General features: G+C 53.5%; 1 protein-coding gene across 4 annotated transcripts in view; it reads left to right on the forward strand.

Moving 5' to 3' along the window:
* The window catches only part of LOC105483084 (kinesin family member 17), a 54,696-nt gene that overhangs the window by 1,151 nt on the left and 34,623 nt on the right, over positions 1 to 18,922 (forward strand). For all 4 annotated transcript variants that reach the window (XM_011743710.2, XM_011743711.2, XM_011743712.2 and 1 more), the window contains exons 2-5: positions 1,487 to 1,633; positions 3,254 to 3,355; positions 6,774 to 6,963; positions 12,233 to 12,685. In XM_011743710.2, the coding sequence (XP_011742012.2) occupies positions 1,487 to 1,633; positions 3,254 to 3,355; positions 6,774 to 6,963; positions 12,233 to 12,685 (892 nt within the window). The remainder of the gene's footprint in view (positions 1 to 1,486; positions 1,634 to 3,253; positions 3,356 to 6,773; positions 6,964 to 12,232; positions 12,686 to 18,922) is intronic.

Here is an 18,922-nt window from a genome sequence, read left to right on the forward strand (position 1 = left end):
CTCTGCAAGGACAGGAACTGTGTCTACCTGGTTCACCACTTTGTCCCTAGGCTAAGCATAGTCCCTGTCGAATGAATAGAAACAGCGATGAAGGAAGAATGACTTTGGGAACGGCACCGGGTTTGCCTCCTCTCTTCCTTCTAGGCCTCATCTTCCACCCTTCCCCCAGTACCTCCTGCTCTTCACACCTCACCTGTGTGGCTTTACTCAAGCTGTCCCCTCAGCCTGGAATGCCTTCCTCTTCCTGTCACCTGCCCAATTCTCCCTGTCTTTGCCGCCTGGAAAGCTGTGCTTTGTTCTTCCTGCACTATCCTGTTTTCACTTCTTTGTACTCCCCATCCCTGCTGGCTGCCTGGACTCTTGTCGCTGTGCTCCCGCCCCATAGCCCGCCACGAGAATCACCTGTACGTGTCCAGCTCCCTCCATTGCAAGCGGACATTGGGCGATCACCTGTGTATGGCGGTGCTTCCTGTGCCAATGCATGAAAGAATCCCCATATGCACGCTGCAGGAGCCTCGCAGGTGCTATTCTTACTCTTTAAGATGTTGATCCTTTTTTTTGTTTTTTTTTTTTTGTTTTTTTTTTTTTTGTTTTTGAGATGGAATCTCACTCTGTCACCCAGGCTGGAGTGCAGTGGCGCGATCTCGGCTCACTGCGAGCTCCGCCTCCCAGGTTTACGCCATTCTCCTGCCTCAGCCTTCCGAGTAGCTGGGACTATAGGCACCCGCTACCACGCCCGGCTAATTTTTTGTATTTTTTTAGTAGAGATGGGGTTTCACCGTGTTAGCTAGGATGGTCTCTTTCTCCTGACCTGGTGATCCGTCCGCCTCGGCCTCCCAAAGTGTTGGAATTACAGGCGTGAGCCACCGCGCCCGGCAGATCTTTTTTTGTTTGTTTGTTTGGATGGAGTCTCACTCTGTCCCCCGGGCTGGAGTGCAGTGGCACGATCTCAGCTCACTGCAATCTCCCTGGTTCAATAAATTATCCTGCCTCAGCCTCCTGAGTAGCTGGGACTGCAGGAGCTCACCACCACACCCAGCTAATTTTTCATATTTTTAGTAGAGACAGGGTTTCACCGTGTTGCCCAGGCTGGTCTCGAACTCCTGACCTCAGGTAATCTGCCAGCCTCAGCCTTCCAAAGTGCTAGGATTACAAGCGTGAGCCACCCCACCTGGCCTAAGGTGTTATTCTTATCATCTTATCAATGTGCCTCAGTAAGGCCAGCCCAAGGGCACACAGTAAAGGTGGAGATGGATGTGAGCCCGCAGCGCAGGCTCTTCCCCACCCACACACTGGGACAGCTTCTACCCCACCAGACAGTCAGCTCCTTGAGGACAGAGCTGAGCCTTGTTTATCTCCACACTCCAGTGCCATTGTTGGGTGGGGGGACCAGGAAGGGCCCTGAGTCTGTGAGTTAGGGAGCCCTGTCCCGAGCCCTGCTGTGCCTGGTCCGCTGATCACGGGGTCCTGGCTTCCTCCCACTCAGGGCGTCACTGAGGGCTACAATGGCACCATCTTTGCCTACGGCCAGACAGGCAGCGGGAAGTCCTTCACCATGCAGGGCCTGCCGGATCCACCCTCCCAGAGAGGCATCATCCCCAGGGCCTTCGAGCACGTGTTCGAGAGCGTCCAGGTACGGGCTTCGTGGAGGGAAGGGGCAGCGCCAGAGCTGCAGCTGGGCCCCAGAGCACTTCTGACAGGTGGCAGGGACACGGGAAGTGTTCCGAGTCCGGCCTGACCCCCTGCAGGTGAGCAGGGAAGGCTCCAGGTTCTGAAAAGGTGGTGGGAAAAAAACGTAAAACAGAGAAAATTCTGTCCGTGCTTTTCTCGCGTCATTTTTGGCTTCTAACCCTTAGTGGAGCGTTTCCTGTGGATCTGCTGACCCTGTGCACTGGGCCAGGAAGTGGTTGTAACAATCACAGCTTCCCTCTTATTGAGCAATTGTTATGGACCAAGTCGTATGTGAAGCCCTTGGCATCCTTATCTCACTGAATCTCCAGCCTGACCCAGGAGGTAGCTGATAGCCCCATTTTTGAGATAGGGAGGTTGAGACTCTGAGCCTTTATGGGCCAGGTTGAGACTGGACTCTGAATTCATCCCAGCATCCAGGCTGCAGGTGAGAATTACCTGGCGACCATTTGTGGCAGTGCATGGGGAATGGCGGATGGGGACGACCCTGGTCAGCTGCAGAACCCACTGTGCCGCTCCCAGGACTCATCATGGTAGCCAGAGCAATATGTAGGGCCTCGGAGAGCTGCCAGGGACCAGCCCAGAGCCAGTGCTTGGCCCAGGCCTTCCCTGTGGCCTCAGATTTTTGTTGGATTGTTGTTGTTTTTTGAGGCAGAGTCTTGCTCTGTCACTCAGGCTGGAGTATAATGGCATGATCTTGGCTCACTGTAACCTCTGCCTCCCAGATTCAAGCAATTCTCCTGCCTTAGCCTCCCAAGTAGCTGAGATTACAGGCGCCCATCACCACATCCAGCTTATTTTTGTACTTTTAGTAGAGATGGGGTTTCGCCATGTTGGCCAGGTTGGGTCTTGAACTCCGGACCTCAAGTGATTCGCCAGCCTTGGCCTCCCAAAGTGTTGGGATTACAGGCGTGAGCCACCACGCCCAGCCAGGGTTTTTGTTTTTGTTTTTGAGATGGAGTCTTGCTCTTTTGCTCAGGCTGGAGTGCAATGGAACAATCTTGGCTCACTGCAGCCTCTGCCTTCCTAGTTCAAGCAATTCTCCTGCCTCAGCCTCCTAAGTAGCTGGGATTACAGGCGTCTGCTACCACGCCTGGCTAATTTTTGTATTTTTAATAGAGATGAGGTTTCGTCATGTTGGTCAGGCTGGTCTTGAACTCCTGACCTCAGGTGATCCACCCACGTAGGCCTCCGAAAGCACTGGGATTACAGGCGTGAGCAGCGCCCGGCCCTGTTTTTTTGTTTGTTTGTTTGTGTTTTTTTTTACCCTGAATAACGGGGAGGCCTCTGTTTCCTTTCCCATGAGGACTGTAGACAGAGCATTAGACAGCAATATGAAGATGATACAACTCAAAGAGGCCTGGGCACCCACCAAGCTGGAGACGAGGAGAGAGCTTGCCAGGAGGGCTGACAGGGCGGGTTGGGTTGGAGACTCCTCTTGCCCCGACGTTCCTTCTCCTCCCATGATGTCCTGGTGGCAGAGGGCCCAGGGCCCAGGGCCAAGCCTGGCAGCAGGTGGACTTGGAGCTCTGATGTCTGGGTTCTTTCTGTGTACTCCCTGCAGTGTGCAGAGAACACCAAGTTCCTGGTCCGGGCCTCCTACCTGGAGATCTACAATGAAGATGTGCGGGACCTCCTGGGGACTGACACCAAGCAGAAGCTGGAGGTGGGCACAGACCCAGTGTGGGCAGGTGGGGCTGGTAGGGGGGAGGTTGGCATTGGTGCTGCTCCCTCAGAAATATGGGAAAGTGTCCTGAGGGTGCCGGCACTGGGACACTGAAGTCGGGACTTTTTTTTTTTTTTTTTTTTTTTTTTTGAGACAGAGTCTCGCTCTGTCGCCCAGGCTGGAGTGCAGTGGCCGCATCTCAGCTCACTGCAAGCTCCGCCTCCCGGGTCTACGCCATTCTCCTGCCTCAGCCTCCCGAGTAGCTGGGACTACAGGCGCCCGCCACCTCACCCGGCTAGTTTTTTGTATTTTTTTAGTAGAGACGGGGTTTCACCGTATTAGCCAGGCTGGTCTCGATCTCCTGACCTTGTGATCCGCCCGTCTCGGCCTCCCAAAGTGCTGGGATTACAGGCTTGAGCCACCGCGCCCGGCCTTTTTTTTTTTTTTTTTTTTAATAAAAAAATTTTTTTAGGCAGGGCGTGGTATCTCTTGCCCATAATCCTAACACTTTGGGAGGCCGAGGTGGGCGGATCATTTGAGGTCAGGAGTTCGAGACCAGCCTGGACAACATGGTGAAAACCCATCTCTACTAAAAATACAAAAACTAGCCGGGCGTGGTGGTGCATGTCCGTAGTTCCAGCTACTGGGGAGGCTGAGGCAGGAGAATCACTTGAACCCAGGAGGTAGGGGTTGCAGTGAGCTGAGATTGTGCCACTGCACTCCAGCCTGGGCAACGCAGCGAGACCATTTTGAGACAGAGTCTCGCTGCGTTGCCCAGGCTGGCCTCGAACTCCTGGCCTTGAGCCTTCTACCTCAGCGCCCCCAGTAGCTGGGACTGCAGGCATGTATCACCACATGCACCCAGCCACTTGGTGTTTTTTATGTGGGAGCCTCCAGCCTCCCACCTAGAGTTTTTCTACCGCGTTCTCTCTCCTAGTGCAGCTTAATCATAGCTCAGCCCCCAGACAGGGAATCAAAGACAGGAGGCAACACAGGGTGTTGTTTCCACATGTCAGTCCCAGAAGGCCAGCCTGTGGGGTTAGGGCACTCTGGCCCCCTGCAAACCTTCTGCTAACCTGCACTGGAGCAGCAGGGAACCCTCCTCCCCCTCCTCACTACCCTGGACCCTAGAAAGGCCTCAGTTAGCCGGGCTTAGAGGGGCCAAAGGCTGGCAGCTACGCACACTTGTTGCAGCTGAGCCATGGGCCTCAGGCCTATTGAACCAGCTGCCTTGGGGGCTGCAGTGACAGATGCGCTCTCTGAAACACACTCCGGGGGCCACCGGGCTTTAGACACACTCCCTCGAGGAGGATGTGCAGATGGCTCTCATGTAAACCTCCTGGCAGTCCAGGAGGAGGCACCGTTCTAATCCCTTATAACAACAGATGAGGAAACTGAAGCTCCACGTGCCTAAGTAAGACCAGCCCAAGGACGCACCGTCGATAAAGAGTGGCGATGGGATTTGAATCCGGGAACTCCACAGCACACACTGTTAACCCGTGTTTAACAGAGGCCCAATCGTGGTTATAATCAGAGGTTATTACATCACTTAAGGCCAGCAAGAGGTTTGGGGAAGCAGAGTTCTGTGCCCTCCCCCTAGCCACTGTAAACTACCATCCCAGAACCCAGCCCTGTACTGCCTGATCTGGTGAGGTCTGAGGGGGCCTCTCCAGCGGGTTCTCCCCACCCATGTCCCGGCAAAGTGTCAAGGGCTCCCCTCCCCGTGGCAACGATGGACACGTTCCTGCCATGCTCCCCTCTCTCATCCTTGCCGCATCCCAGCTGGTTGCCATGGTGACCCAGCTCTGGCCTCCGCAGCAGAGATGAGCAGTTACCAAGGAGCCTGGTGCGCAGCTGGGGGCTGTCACTCAGCGCCTCCCCAGGCGTCGGGGGTGGAGTGAGGTTGGGAGTGCGGTGGGGGGAGGACCCCTGAGGCCATCATAAGTTTGGGAGCAGGGAGCCTCCCTGGGCTGGAAAATCTCATGGCAGGAGACCTCTTGGGTGAGGGGTTGTCTCCTCGGGTTGCTCAGGCCCGAGATGGCGACTCATCCTTTTTGTAACTGACTCCTGCTGAGTACCCACAGAACTTTTTTTTAGATCTGTTTTCTTCCTAATCCTCATAATAATCTTGTAGAAATAGGAGTTATCATCCCCATTTTATGGAAGAGAAAATTGAGACCTAGAGAGGCAAATTAACCTCCCCAACCAGCAAGTCACAGAACGGGGTGCCCTCTGGCCACACGCAGCTCCGTCCTCTGAGCTCCCTCCTCACAGCTGCCACCTGGGCCAAGACCTGCCTTCTGTCATCTCAAGCTTCAGCCACTGCAGGATGCTCCGGCCTGTGTCTGTGCCCTACCCCTGGAGCGTTCCATCGGCTGTGACCCCACTAACAGCTGTGACCTTCACCTTCTCCTTTCTGGGTGTCAGTTACTCATCTATTCCACGAAGCCCAGTCCCTTGGTGGGGCTTGACTGTTTTTTCACGCTTCAGCAGATAGGACCACCCCTGACCCCCACCCACGCCCCTCCCACAGCTGGGGCCTGAGCCCACCTGGGACCCCCCTAAAGCTGCTGGGAGCAAAGCCGCTGAGCCTTCTGTGGCTCTGACCCGCAGGACCACTTGCCAGACTAATGCCTTTTGTCCTCATTCATTCTGCTCTTGTGCCAGAGTGGTTTTTTTTCCTCTCACACTTGGAAAATACTGCATTTCACAGCTCTGGGTCTGCAACAAAATGACTTTGCTGCCTGGAAAACCAGCAGGGAGCCAGCAGATAAATTAACTTACTGCTGCCATCGCCCTGAGGGCTGGGGGCCTCCGGGCTATGAGCCTGTGGGGTTCTGGGCAGCCAGTGGCCTCACCTGTGATCTGAGGGTTTGGGGATATTCCTGCTGTTCTAGAGCCACGGCGGAGGGGATATGGAGCCCTAGCAACAGGGCGAAAGGAGACAGCACTCGGGGCTCATGGGTGGCGACAGACACAGCCCCTGGGATCTGAAGCTCCCTGACGGAAAACCGCTTTTGCAATCGTAGCACTAACAACAACAGCACAGACAGTGGCTGGCATCTATGGGGCACTTAGGTGCTGGCACCATGCTAAGCACTGTATGTGCCTTATTTTACGGATTCCTCCCCATATCCCTGTGAGATAGCTGTCTCATGCCCATTTCACAGATGTGGAAACTGAGGCTTAGGTTATCACTGGCTGAAGGTCCCCCAGCAAGTAGGAGGCAGGGGTAGGTCTGAGGCTGGCTGAGCCTGGAACGCACCCCTCCCTGTGACAGGCGTGTGAGGTGCCAGCCTGCACTGCAGGAGGGCGAGGGCGGTCCGCATGGGGCCCTTCTCTCTGGTTCCTTGACCATCCCTGGTCCTAACCTTTGGAGGCTGGAGGTTCCACCCCTGACCCGTTTCTCCTCCCTCAGCTGAAGGAGCACCCAGAGAAGGGCGTGTACGTGAAGGGGCTGTCCATGCACACAGTGCACAGCGTGGCCCAGTGTGAGCACATCATGGAGACCGGCTGGAAGAACCGCTCAGTCGGCTACACGCTGATGAACAAGGATTCCTCACGCTCCCACTCCATCTTCACTATCAGCATCGAGATGTCTGCTGTGGGTATGCGAGCTGCTGCGGGCGGGGGTGGCGGGGGGACAGATGACCCAGCCACACTTCCACTCCCACTAGCCAAGGCGTGCCACCTCTCGGGGTCGCAAGAGCCCCTGGAAAGTGGGAAGAGATGCTCTAACAGCCTGGAGGGAAACCCAAGAAGATCCTTGGGATGCTGGGACTGTGTTCCCAGGATAAACAGCAGCAATGACAGTAACGCTGGGAGCCAGCATTGAGCACTTACTGTGTGCCAGACAATTTTTATTTATTTTCTTGTTTTTTGAGACAAGGTCTTACTCTGTCACCCAGGCTGGAGTGCAGTGGTGATCTCGGCTCACTGCAACCTCTGCCTCCCAGGCTCGGGTGATCCTCCCACCTCAGCCTCCTGAGCAGCTGGAACTACAGGTAAACCACCACGCCTGGCTAATTTTTTGTAGAGATAGGGTCTTGCTATGTTGCCCAGGTTGGTCTTGAACTCCTGAGCTCAAGCAATCCTCCCGCCTTGGCCTCCCAACGTGCTAGGATTACAGGTGTGAGCCACTGCGCCCAGCCAATATGCCAGGTAATGTGTGTGTATTGTGTCACTTACTCCTACAGCACTCCCATGAGGTGGATACTGAATCATCCCCATTTTACAGATGAAGAAATCGAGGTCACACAACTAGGAACTAGCGTCAGAGCCCAGCTTCTATCCCGGGGTCTTCCTCTGGAGTGTGTGTCACTCCAACCCTGTGGATTCTCCTCTCTCTAACATTCTCTACTCCTCAGTCATCTCATTATTGTTTTTTTCTGGAAGAGCTGCTGAGAAAGCAAAGAGGAAGGAAAGAAACCCATGTTTATTTGGGGGCCCCATTGGTCATCTACAGTGCCAAACTCTTTATACCTTTCATTCCATTTAGAGACAGGCACTAGAATCCTCATTTTATAGATGAGGAAACAGAGGCTCTGAGAAGGAAAGTGATTTGCTTGTTCAAGGTCTTACTGCCGCTAACTGGTGGAGCTGGGATTTGAACCCGGGTCTCCCTGATGTCTGGGTTTTCCCGTGAATACTGCAGCTGCCTCCAAGTTGTGGTCCATCATGACTAGAACTCCAAAGAGCAATGGGGCAGGAGGTGGCCTCAGCCCAACTGGGAACATAATTCTGGAGAGATCCCTGACCCAGGGATCAGGGTCAGGAATTAGCTGGGTGTGATGGTGCATGCCTGTAGTCCCAGCTACTTGGGAGGCTGAGGTGAGAGGACTGGTTGAGCCTGGGAGACCGAGGTTGCAGTGATCTGAGATCACACCACTGCACTACCCAGGGTCAAGGCCTGGGTAGATGGAGCCTCCCAGACATATTGCCCAGCCGGTGTGGTGACCTGGCCTTGGGCCAAGCCCCAGTGCTTGCTTGGGTATGAGGCCATGAGTCCCAGTGTCCTGGGGGTGCTGATATGGGGAAGGCTGGGACCAGCGTGGTCACAGCCTCGATGCTGCAGCTTGGGGAGGCACAGAGACCAGGGCAACTGAGAACAGATCAGGAGGGAGGAGGGGGGAGCGGGTTTGGGGGGCACCTTTTGGTCTTTGCAGGAAGGTTTGAAGGATGAGGCAGGCTGGTTGCACATTCACCTTATAAAATAATGTGAGCTCAGTGATGATGGTAAGAAAGTAGGGAATGGTAGGGAATAGTTACTCATAGTTCTGACACCTAAACACCACTAACATTTAAGCATTATATTAATATATAATAATTATTTATATTTATAATATAATTCTTTATATTGTTTATTTATATATAAATATACAATATATATACACACACATATATACACATTGGTTTTTTTTTTTTTTTTTTTTTTTTTTTTTTTTTTGAGACAGCTCTGTTGCCCAGGCTGGAGTGCAGTGGTGTAATCTCAGATCACTGCAACTTTGGTCTCCCAGGCTCAACCAACCCTCCCACCTTAGCCTCCCAAGTAGCTTGGAACTACAGGCATGCACCAGCACACCCAGCTAATTTTTATGTTTTGTAGCAACCGGATCTCGCCATGTTGCCCAGGCTGGTCTCGAGCTCCTGGACTCAAGCAATCCACCTCAGCCTCCCAAACTGCTGGGATTACAGGCATGAGCCACTGCGCCCAGCCCGTATTTTCTTTTGATCCTTTTTTTCCTATGAATGTTTTAAACACAACTGAAATCTTATGCCATGGTTTCCCCTGGTTTCATCTCCCTTGCCATCACTAAGCATTTCTGCATGTTACTGTCACCGTGTCTTCATGACCATGTGTGGTGGCCTGGCTCATGCCCTTTTCCAACTGGTCCTTGATCAGTGGTTTCCAGTTTCCCAGTGCTGGAAGTCATGCCATGATGGACATCTGTGTGCACAAAGCTTTTTCTCCTCTGAGAGTCATTTCCTCAGACTCGGTTCCCTGGAAGGGAGTTCCTGGAGCAAAGATAACACACGTGGTTAAGGCTCCTGTTCCGTTCTGCAAAGAGCTTCCCAAAGGGGCAGCACCAGGTTCCTTCCTGTCCTTTTTTTAGAGACAGGGTCTCACTCTGCCACACAGGCTGGAGTGCAGTGGTGCAATCATAGCTCACTGTAGCCTTGAACTTCTGGGCTCAAGCATTTCTCCCATCTCAGCCTCCTGAGTAGCTGGGACCACAGGCACACGACACTACACACCCAGCTGTTTTTGGTGTGTTTTTTTTTTTTGTTTTCTTTTCTTTTTTTCTGAGACAGGGTTTTATTTTGTTGCCCAGGCTAGAATGCAGTGGCATGATCACAGCTCACTGCAACCTTAACCTCCTAGGCTCACGTGATCATCCTACCTCAGCCTCTGAAATAGCTGAGACCACAGGCATGCACCACCACACGTGGCTAATTTTTTTTTTTTTTTTTTTGAGACAGAGTCTCACTCTGTTGCCCAGGCTGGAGTGCAATGGTGCAATCTTGGCTCACTGCAAACTCCGCCTCCCAGGTTCATGCCATTCTCCTGCATCAGCCTCCCAAGTAGCGGGGACTACAGGCGCCCGCCACCATGCCTGGCTAATTTTTTGTATTTTTAGTGAAGACGGGTTTCACTGTGTTAGCCAGGATGGTCTCGATCTTCTGACCTCATGATCCACCCGCCTCGGCCTCCCAAAGTGCTGGGATTACAGGCGTGAGCCACCACGCCCCGCCCCAGCTAATTTTTTTTTTTTTTTTGGTAAAGAAGGGGTTTCACCATGTTGCCCAGGCTGGTCTCGAACTCCTGGGATCAAGCAATCCACCCATCTCCCAAAATGCTGGGATTACAGGTGTGAGCTGCTGCCCCTGGCCTGTTGTTGTTGTTTTTGAGACAGAGTCTTGCTCTGTCGCCCAGGCTGAAGTGCAGTGTCACAATCTCAGCTCACTGCAACCTTCACCTCCCAGGTTCAAGCAATTCTTGTGCCTCAGCCTCCCGAGTAGCTGGGATTACAGGCATGTGCCACCATGCCTGGCTAATTTTTGTATTTTTAGTAGATACAAGGTTTCACCATGTTGGCCAGGTTGGTCTTGAACTCCTGACCTCAGGTGATCCACCTGCCTTGGCCTCCCAAAGTGCTGAGATTACAGGCGTGAGCCACTACACCCAGCCTGTTGTTGTTTTTTAATAGCCTAAAGAACTGGCTGGCTACGAATGCGCTGTTTACTTCTCCAGACCACCAACCTGTCAACTAAAGAAAAATCAACAAGGCTGGGCACAGTGGCTCATGCCTGTAATCCCAGCACTTTGGGAGGCCAAGGCAGGAGGATCACTTGAGGCCAGGAGTTTGAGACCAGCCTGGGCAACATAGGGACACCCAATCGCTAGAAAGAAAGAAATTAGCCAGGTGATGTACGCCTTCAGTCCCAGGTACTCAGGAGACTGAAGCAGGAGGATTGCTTGAGCCTGGGAGTTCGAGGCTGTATTGAGCTAGGATTGCACCACTGCACTCCAGTCTGGGCAACAGAGTGAGATCCTGTCCCAAAGGCAAAAAAAAAAAAAAAAAAAAAAAAAGGCCGGGCGCAGTGGCTCAAGCCTGTAATCCCAGCGCTTTGGGAGGCCGAGACGGGCGGATCACGAGGTCAGGAGATCGAGACCATCCTGGCGAACACAGTGAAACCCCGTCTCTACTAAAAACTACAAAAAAAACTAGCCGGGCGAGGTGGCAGGCGCCTGTAGTCCCAGCTACTCGGGAGGCTGAGGCAGGAGAATGGGGTAAACCCGGGAGGCGGAGCTTGCAGTGAGCTGAGATCCGGCCACTGCACTCCAGCCTGGGCGACAGAGCAAGACTCCGTCTCAAAAAAAAAAAAAAAAAAAAAGAGACATCCTACTGAGGATAATAGACTGGGGCCTACAGCCCAGAGCGGCTCTGTCAGTATTTCAGGTCACAGTTTATATACAGGTGGTGAAGGCAGCACCTGCAGAATCGCATCTGACTTGCTCAGAATCACATCAAGGTTTGGGTGCAAGAGCACATCCGGTGATAGATTCCAGAGGCTTCCTCACAAACCCCGGCAGATATTATCTCATGTGTAGGAAGAGGCATGGCCTAGGGTCTGTCTTTAAGTGAGGTGGTGATTCAGCCAGAGACATGGGGAACTGTAGACTCCATTCTGTTTTGTCTTCAAAGCATATCTGCGGAGCTCTGCACAGCTCTGCACGTTGGCACAGAGGCAGCGGCTTTGCGAGCTGATTATGCTGGCAAGTGGAAAAGAGCAAACGTGGCTTCTAACATCTGCCACTTTGTCTCACAAACCCTAATGGGGTCTCATTTTGTTGATGTGGGGAATTGAGAATCTGGGAGATAGGTGGCTCTGCTACTGCCACACAGCAAGGAGACGACAGGACTGGGTTGGGAACCGGGTCCGGGAGTCTCCAAAGCAGATGTTTTCTGTGTTGAATGACATAACTCCCTGGCGATCCAGCCACACCCCTGCCCTTCTCCACCTTTGACCTTGCAGGAAGCCTTCGGGAGCTGCTGTGGCAGCCAGAGGCCCTGTTGCACTCAGAATGGTCTCTAACTCCAGCCCCTGCTCCTGGAGACAGCCTGCCCTGGGTTCTGATGGTGGCTATAGTGTTTAGCAGCTGTGTGACCTTGGGCAAGTTCCATGCCCTCTCTGAGCCTCAGTCTACCCATCTGTAAGATGAGCCTAATCATAGCACCTGCTTCCTGGGGCTCCTGTGTAGCTGAGGGGAAACCCTCGGTGGGCAGGCATTGAGCACCCAGTGCCTGGCACTGATTGCCCTCGATACATAGGGCTCACCCGAGGCCCTCGCCCCTCTGCCTGGTCTGTCTGCAGATGAGCGGGGCAAGGACCACCTCCGGGCGGGCAAGCTGAACCTGGTGGACCTGGCGGGCAGCGAGCGGCAGTCCAAGACCGGGGCCACGGGCGAGCGGCTCAAGGAGGCCACCAAGATCAACCTGTCGCTGTCGGCGCTGGGCAACGTCATCTCGGCACTGGTGGACGGGCGCTGTAAGCACATCCCCTACCGTGACTCGAAGCTGACGCGGCTGCTGCAGGACTCACTGGGCGGCAACACCAAGACGCTGATGGTGGCCTGCCTGTCGCCTGCGGACAACAACTACGATGAGACACTCAGCACACTGCGCTACGCCAACCGGGCCAAGAACATCAGGAACAAGCCGCGCATCAATGAGGACCCCAAGGATGCGCTGCTTCGCGAGTACCAGGAGGAGATCAAGAAGCTCAAGGCCATCCTGACACAGCAGATGAGCCCCAGCAGCCTGTCAGGTGGGACCACGTTGGGGTAGTGGCAGGAGGGCCAGGTCCCCAGGAGAAAACTTCCTCCCCTCTGTTTTCTCGCCTCCAACTTCCCATCTAAAAGACAGTGGGAGCGGCATCCTCCCGCCCCTCAGCCCCATGTGAGCGCTGGGCCCTGGTTGGAGACGGCCCAGATGGTATCTGCTTGTCAGTGCCCTGGGAGGAGGGCAGTCTCTCTGGCCTGTCCCATCTGATGCAGGCTGTCGCCCACTCCCCACCTCTGATCTGCTCATCCATTATCCCCACCCCACCCCCACCCCCCCGTCTGCTGCTGTCCGTGGCATTGTCGCAATACGTGTTCGCTGCTCAACGGCTGGCAACTCGCTCCCCACAGCCGCATCTGCTCTTCACGGGCACCTCGTCATAGCAGCTTGTGCGCCACGGCATTTGCCTGTCACCTGGCAGGTGGAAATCCACACCTGGAGCATTGGCCTGAAGGGGCTTTGGAACTGAAGGAGTCTTAAGATTTTTTTTATCTCAGAAGCTCTTAGGGAAGAGAACACAAAAAAGCTTGTGTCTATCTGTCCATTCATCCCCCTCCCACCCACCTTCCTCTCCATCTGTTCATTCTACACACACCCATTCACCTACCCACTCATCCACCCATCTGCCCATCCTCCCATTTACCCATTCATCCACCCACCTTTTTGTCCACCTACTCACCTTCCTACTCACCCCATTATTTATCCATCTGCACAGTCACTCATCCACCCATCCACTCACCCACCTATACATCTATCCATCCATTGATCCTTCCATCCTTCCATCTACCCATCCCTCCCTCCATTCCATCAATCCATTTCTTCCTTCCATCCATCCATCTACACAGCCACCCACCCACCCTTCCATTCATCCATCAATGCATTCACTGACCCTTCCTTCCTTTCTTCCATCCATTCATCTGTCATCCATCCATGCATCCATTCATCCATTGATCCTTCCTTCCATCCATTTGTCCATGCATCCATCCATTCATCAATCTTCCTTTCATCCACTTATCTATTCATCCAGAGATCCTTTCTTCCTTTCTTCCTTCCATCCTTCCATCTCCCATCCATCCATCCATCCATCTATCCATCTCCAGCCTTCCTTCTGTGTACCCACCTATCCATCTTCCATTCATTTTATCTACCCATCCATTCACCCATTCTAATCACCCACCCCATCCACCCTATCATCCATATATCCACCCATTCATTCACTCCATCCTATCATCCATTCTTTTATCTATTTTTCCACTCACCTGCCCATCCATCCATTCAAGATTCCCTGAGCTGCTCCTCTGTGTGTGGACCCGTGCTGGGTACTGGATACACAGAGATGAATCAGAGGCAGGCTGTGCCTTGTGGGGTACCTAATCTCCTGAGGAAGAAGGACACTCCAGCAGGCCATCACATGCAATGAGATACACTCTAGGGCAGACAGCTGTACAGGGCAGAAAGGAGTGCGTGGTCAGCCAGGTCTATCTGTGGTGGGATAATGTCGGTGAGGGAAGGCTTCCCGGAGGAGGCAGTAATTGAGCAAAGTCTTGGAAGAGGAGAAATTTCCCTGTTAGGATAAGAGTGTCCAGTGTGTGCAGAGATGCGCAAACCTCTAAAGTGCGTTTGGGGAACTACAAAGCCCTCTGCTGGCTGCCTTGGGTGATGGGAGGTGGTCAGGCAGGACTGGGGTGGAGAGGGCCTTGAACACCATTGCAAGGCATTCCACCTCAGCCATCTGCCTTCCTCCTCTTTCCCTACTCCTCACCCCAACCCTACTCACCCGCAAGATTGGTAAGGGGGAAGACAAGAATGGTGAGGGTACCAGGAGGGAGTGGGGGAGGCTGGGCCTGCGGCCCCCGCACCCAGCAGCTGACACCTGTGCAGCCTTCCATTGGTGACAGAGGCAGCCCCCAGGGTAGAGGCTGTTAGCACCCCCTCTCCCTGGATGAGGAGCAAGGAGCCCAGCCAGCAGAGTGACTGGGGTGGTGCTGGGTGGATAGCTGAGAGCTGAGCAGTTATCACCCGCTCACCTCCCAGCTCCGCAGACAAGCAACTCAGCCACTGAGAACCTCAGTCTCTTCATCTGTAAAAGGGACATCATAATGATACCCGCTTTGTGTGTGCTGTGAGGCAACTGGGAAAATTACCTGAGATCATGCATGTGTGGGCTCAGCACGAGGCCTGGCACAGTGGGCTCCAGAGACAATGTGTGCTGCCTTCACTTTGGAGCTGGGCCTTGAGACCAGGGGTGCCTGACCCAAAGCTCCCTGTGTTTTCCCCGCCCAGGACTCACTTTAGACATTTCCCCCTTAGCCCTGGTTCTCCCTCTAGCATATCCCTCATTTTCCCTTACAACAAAACTTGAAACATCCATCTACTTTTACCGGTTCCAGTTTCTCTCCCTCCGCTCTCTCTTGCCCCTACCCAGACAGGCCCTGTCCTGGCCCACTGATGCTGTCCTTGTCATCTATGGCCTCCTGTTGTGGAGCGCAGTGACTGTCCTGGGGCAGGCCTCACTTTGCCACCTCAGCACCAGTTGGCTCAGCAGACCCCCTCCCTTCATGAGACCTTTGCTTCCTACATGCCTCTGCCCTCGGTCCCCTCCTGCCTCCCCACCCACCTCTCCTCAGTTCCCAGGGGCGAGTCCTTCCTGCTCCCTGGCCTCCTAACCCTGGGCTGTCCTGGGCTGGCCTCTGCTGTCCTCTCTCTGCACTCGCTGCTAAGGTGGCTTCGCCTGGGTCCCTGGTGTTATCACCACCTCTGCGCTCCCGACTTCCCCACATGCAACCCACAGCCTGGCCATGCAATTTGTGGTCGTGTCTCTTTTTTTTTTTTTTTTTGAGACGGAGTCTTGCTCTGTTGCCCAGGCTGTAGTGCAGTGGCGCGATCTCGGCTCACTGCAACCTCTGCCTCCTTGGTTCAGGTGATTCTCCTGCCTCAGCCTCCCAAGTAGCTGGTACTACAGGCACACGCCACCATGCCCAGCTAATTTTTTGTATTTTTAATAGAGATGGGGTTTCACTGTGTTAGCCAGGATGGTCTTGATCAGGACCTCGTGATTCGCCCACCTCGGCCTCCCTAAGTGCTGAGATTACAGGCGCGAGCCACCTTGCCTGGCCTCGTGTCTTAATTTATAAACGTGACTGGGTGACAGCACAGAGAGGTCAGCGCCACTGAAAGGGAAGTTCACTGTGACTCACAGTGCTCCTGGAAACCTGGGGTCGGGCACACCCACAGGCCACGGGGAAGCACCAGCATTGGTCTGGAGGGAGAAGGGAGTGGGGCCCGGGCCACAGCCTTTACTGGGCTTCCTGTGGGAAAAGCATGGCAGGGCCTGGAAGGCAGGTTGGGACCAGCTGATATGAATAATTCTGGTAGGTTTTTGGGTCGAGGGGCTGTTCCTTATTGTCTATGCCTGGCCCTGGGTCTGTTCAGGGCAGAGGGAATCTTGGCCTGGTGTGAGAGTTATATACAGCAGGTGGCTTGGGGTGTGGACTCGGGCTCGGCTGGTTTATATACCAAAGATGGACTCACTGACTCGTGGTTTACGGTTTCTAGGAATTATCTAGCCCTGAAGGGCAGTCTAATCCTGCCCAGCAAGTCCTTCAAGATAACAGAACATCATGCAATGTAGAAAACAAGTAAAACATACTATCCATGTCCTCTGAATTCCGGACTTGAATCTGCAGCTGTGTAATAAGCATTTCAAACCCAACATGTCCCACTGTCAACTCGATGGGCCCCCAAATCTGCTAGGCGTGCTTCCCCCCCACAGCTGATGGCGGCAACTCAGGTGTTCAAACCAGGCACCTTGGGGTCACCCCTGGCTTCTCACTTTCTCTCAAATCCACATCCAGTTGGTCAGCAGCTCCTGCCACCTCCACCTTCAAAACTGGCCACAGCCTGGCCGGGTGCAGTGGCTCATGCCTATAATCCTAGTACTTTGGGAGGCTGAGGTGGGCAGATCACTGGAGGTCAGGAGTTTTGAGACCAGCCTGGCCAACATGGCGAAGCCTCGTCTCTACTAAAACAGAAAATATTAGCCGGACGTGGTGGTGTGCACCTGTAGTCCCAGCTACTCAGGAGTCTGAGGCAGGAGTATCACTTGAACCTGGGAGACGGAGGTTGCAGTGAGCCAAAATTATACCACTGCATCTAGCCTAGGCGACAGAGCAAAGACCCCGTCTCAAAAAAAAAAAAAAAAAGAAAAGGAAAGAAAAAGAAAACACTGGCTACAGCCTGTTCACTGCTGCCCTCCAGCCTGAGTTTCTGCACCGCCCCCCACGGGTCTCCTAGCGCCTGCTCTGGTTCCCCTCAGTGCACTCTCCGCGCAGCAGCCAGGGAGAGCCTGTTCAAATGCAAGGCCTGTGACTGCCCTGTGCACACCTGCCCCGTTCAGTCCAGAGTCACAGCCAAAGCCCTCACCCGGCCCTCCACAGCTCTCACAATCTGGCATTATCCCTCTTGGACTTCTCTGCCTGTCCTGCCCATCACTCCCTCCCCTCCAGCCACACTGGCCTCCTGGCTGGGCCAGGAACAGTGCAGGCTCACAACTGCCTCAGGACCCTCGCACTCACCACTCCTGCCCTCTAGCAAGCTCCTCCTGTGCCTGCCTCTCCTCGCTGCTTCCTTCATGCCTTGACTAAAAGACCTTCAATAAATAAGCTGTTTATTTATTTATTTATTTATTTATTTATTTTTGTAGACAGAGTCTCGCTCTTTCACACAGGCTGGAGTGCAATAGCGCCATCTCAGCTCACTGCAACCTCCGCCCTCCCGGTTCAAGCAATTCTCCTGTCTCAGCCTCCTGAGTAGCTGGGATTACAGGCTCCCGCCACCATGCCCGGCTAATTTTTGTATTTTTGGTAGAGACGGGGTTTTACTATGTTGGCTGGGCTTGTCTTGAACTCCTGACCTCAAATGATCCGCCGCCTCAGCCTCCCAAAGTGCTGGGGTTACAGACGTGAGACACTGTCCCCGGCCTAACACACTATTTAAATGGCAACTTGGGCCAGGCAAGGCAGCTCACACTTTAATCCCAGAAATTTGGGAGGCCGAGACGAGAAGATTGCTTGATCCCAGGAGTTTGAGACCAGTCTGGACAGCATGGTGAGACCCCATCTTTACAAAAAAATAAAATAAGATTAGCTGGGCATGGTGGTGTGTGCCTGTAGTCCCAGCTACTCGGGAGGCTTAGGTGGGAGGATCATTTGAGCCCAGGAATTTGAGGCTTCAGTGAGTTTTTTTTTTTTTTTTTTTTTTTTTTTTTTTTTTTTTTGAGACAGAGTCTTGCTCTGTCGCCCAGGCTCGGGTGCAGTGGCCGGATCTCAGCTCACTGCAAGCTCCGCCTCCCGGGTTTAGACCATTCTCCTGCCTCAGCCTCCCGAGTAGCTGGGACTACAGGCGCCCGCCACCTCGCCCAGCTAGTTTTTTGTATTTTTTAGTAGAGACGGGGTTTCACCGTGTTAGCCAGGATGGTCTCGATCTCCTGACCTCGTGATCCTCCCGTCTCGGCCTCCCAAAGTGCTGGGATTACAGGCTTGAGCCACCGCGCCCGGCCGCTTCAGTGAGTTATAATCCCACCACTGCACTCTGGCTTGGGTGGCAGAGCAAGACCCTGTCTCAATAAATATATAAGTAAATAAATTGCAACCCTTCTAACTGCTTCTAACTCCCAAGCACCCTCCCTACTTGCTTTTTCTTCTCAGTACACATCACCTTGTAACGTGTTACCCATTTTGCTTATTAATTTTGATGGGAGATAGTCAGGCAGGGCTCGAGTGGAGAGGGCCTTGAACACCACCACGAGGCATTTCACCTTGTCCATCTGCCCTTTGCCTCTTTTTCCCAGTGGAAAACTCAGCGTGGGTGTGGAGTTTTGTCTTTGTTCAGTGCCACATCCTCAGCGTCTAGAACATCGAGGTGCTCCATAAATATTTGTTGGGTGACTAACAGCCTTTTACATGGAGATGTGTTTGAAATAAGCTCAATACTTTATTTTTATTTTATTTTATTTTTTTTTTTGAGACGGAGTCTCGCTCTGTGGCCCAGGCTGGAGTGCAGTGGCCGGATCTCAGCTCACTGCAAGCTCCGCCTCCCGGGTTCACGCCATTCTCCTGCCTCAGCCTCCCGAGTAGCTGGGATTACAGGCACCCGCCACCGCGCCCGGCTAGTTTTTTGTATTTTTTAGTAGAGACGGGGTTTCACCGTGTTAGCCAGGATGCTC

The sequence above is a fragment of the Macaca nemestrina genome, chromosome 1, assembly GCF_043159975.1.
Source record: "Macaca nemestrina isolate mMacNem1 chromosome 1, mMacNem.hap1, whole genome shotgun sequence".
In the NCBI taxonomy this organism is placed as follows: domain Eukaryota; kingdom Metazoa; phylum Chordata; class Mammalia; order Primates; family Cercopithecidae; genus Macaca; species Macaca nemestrina.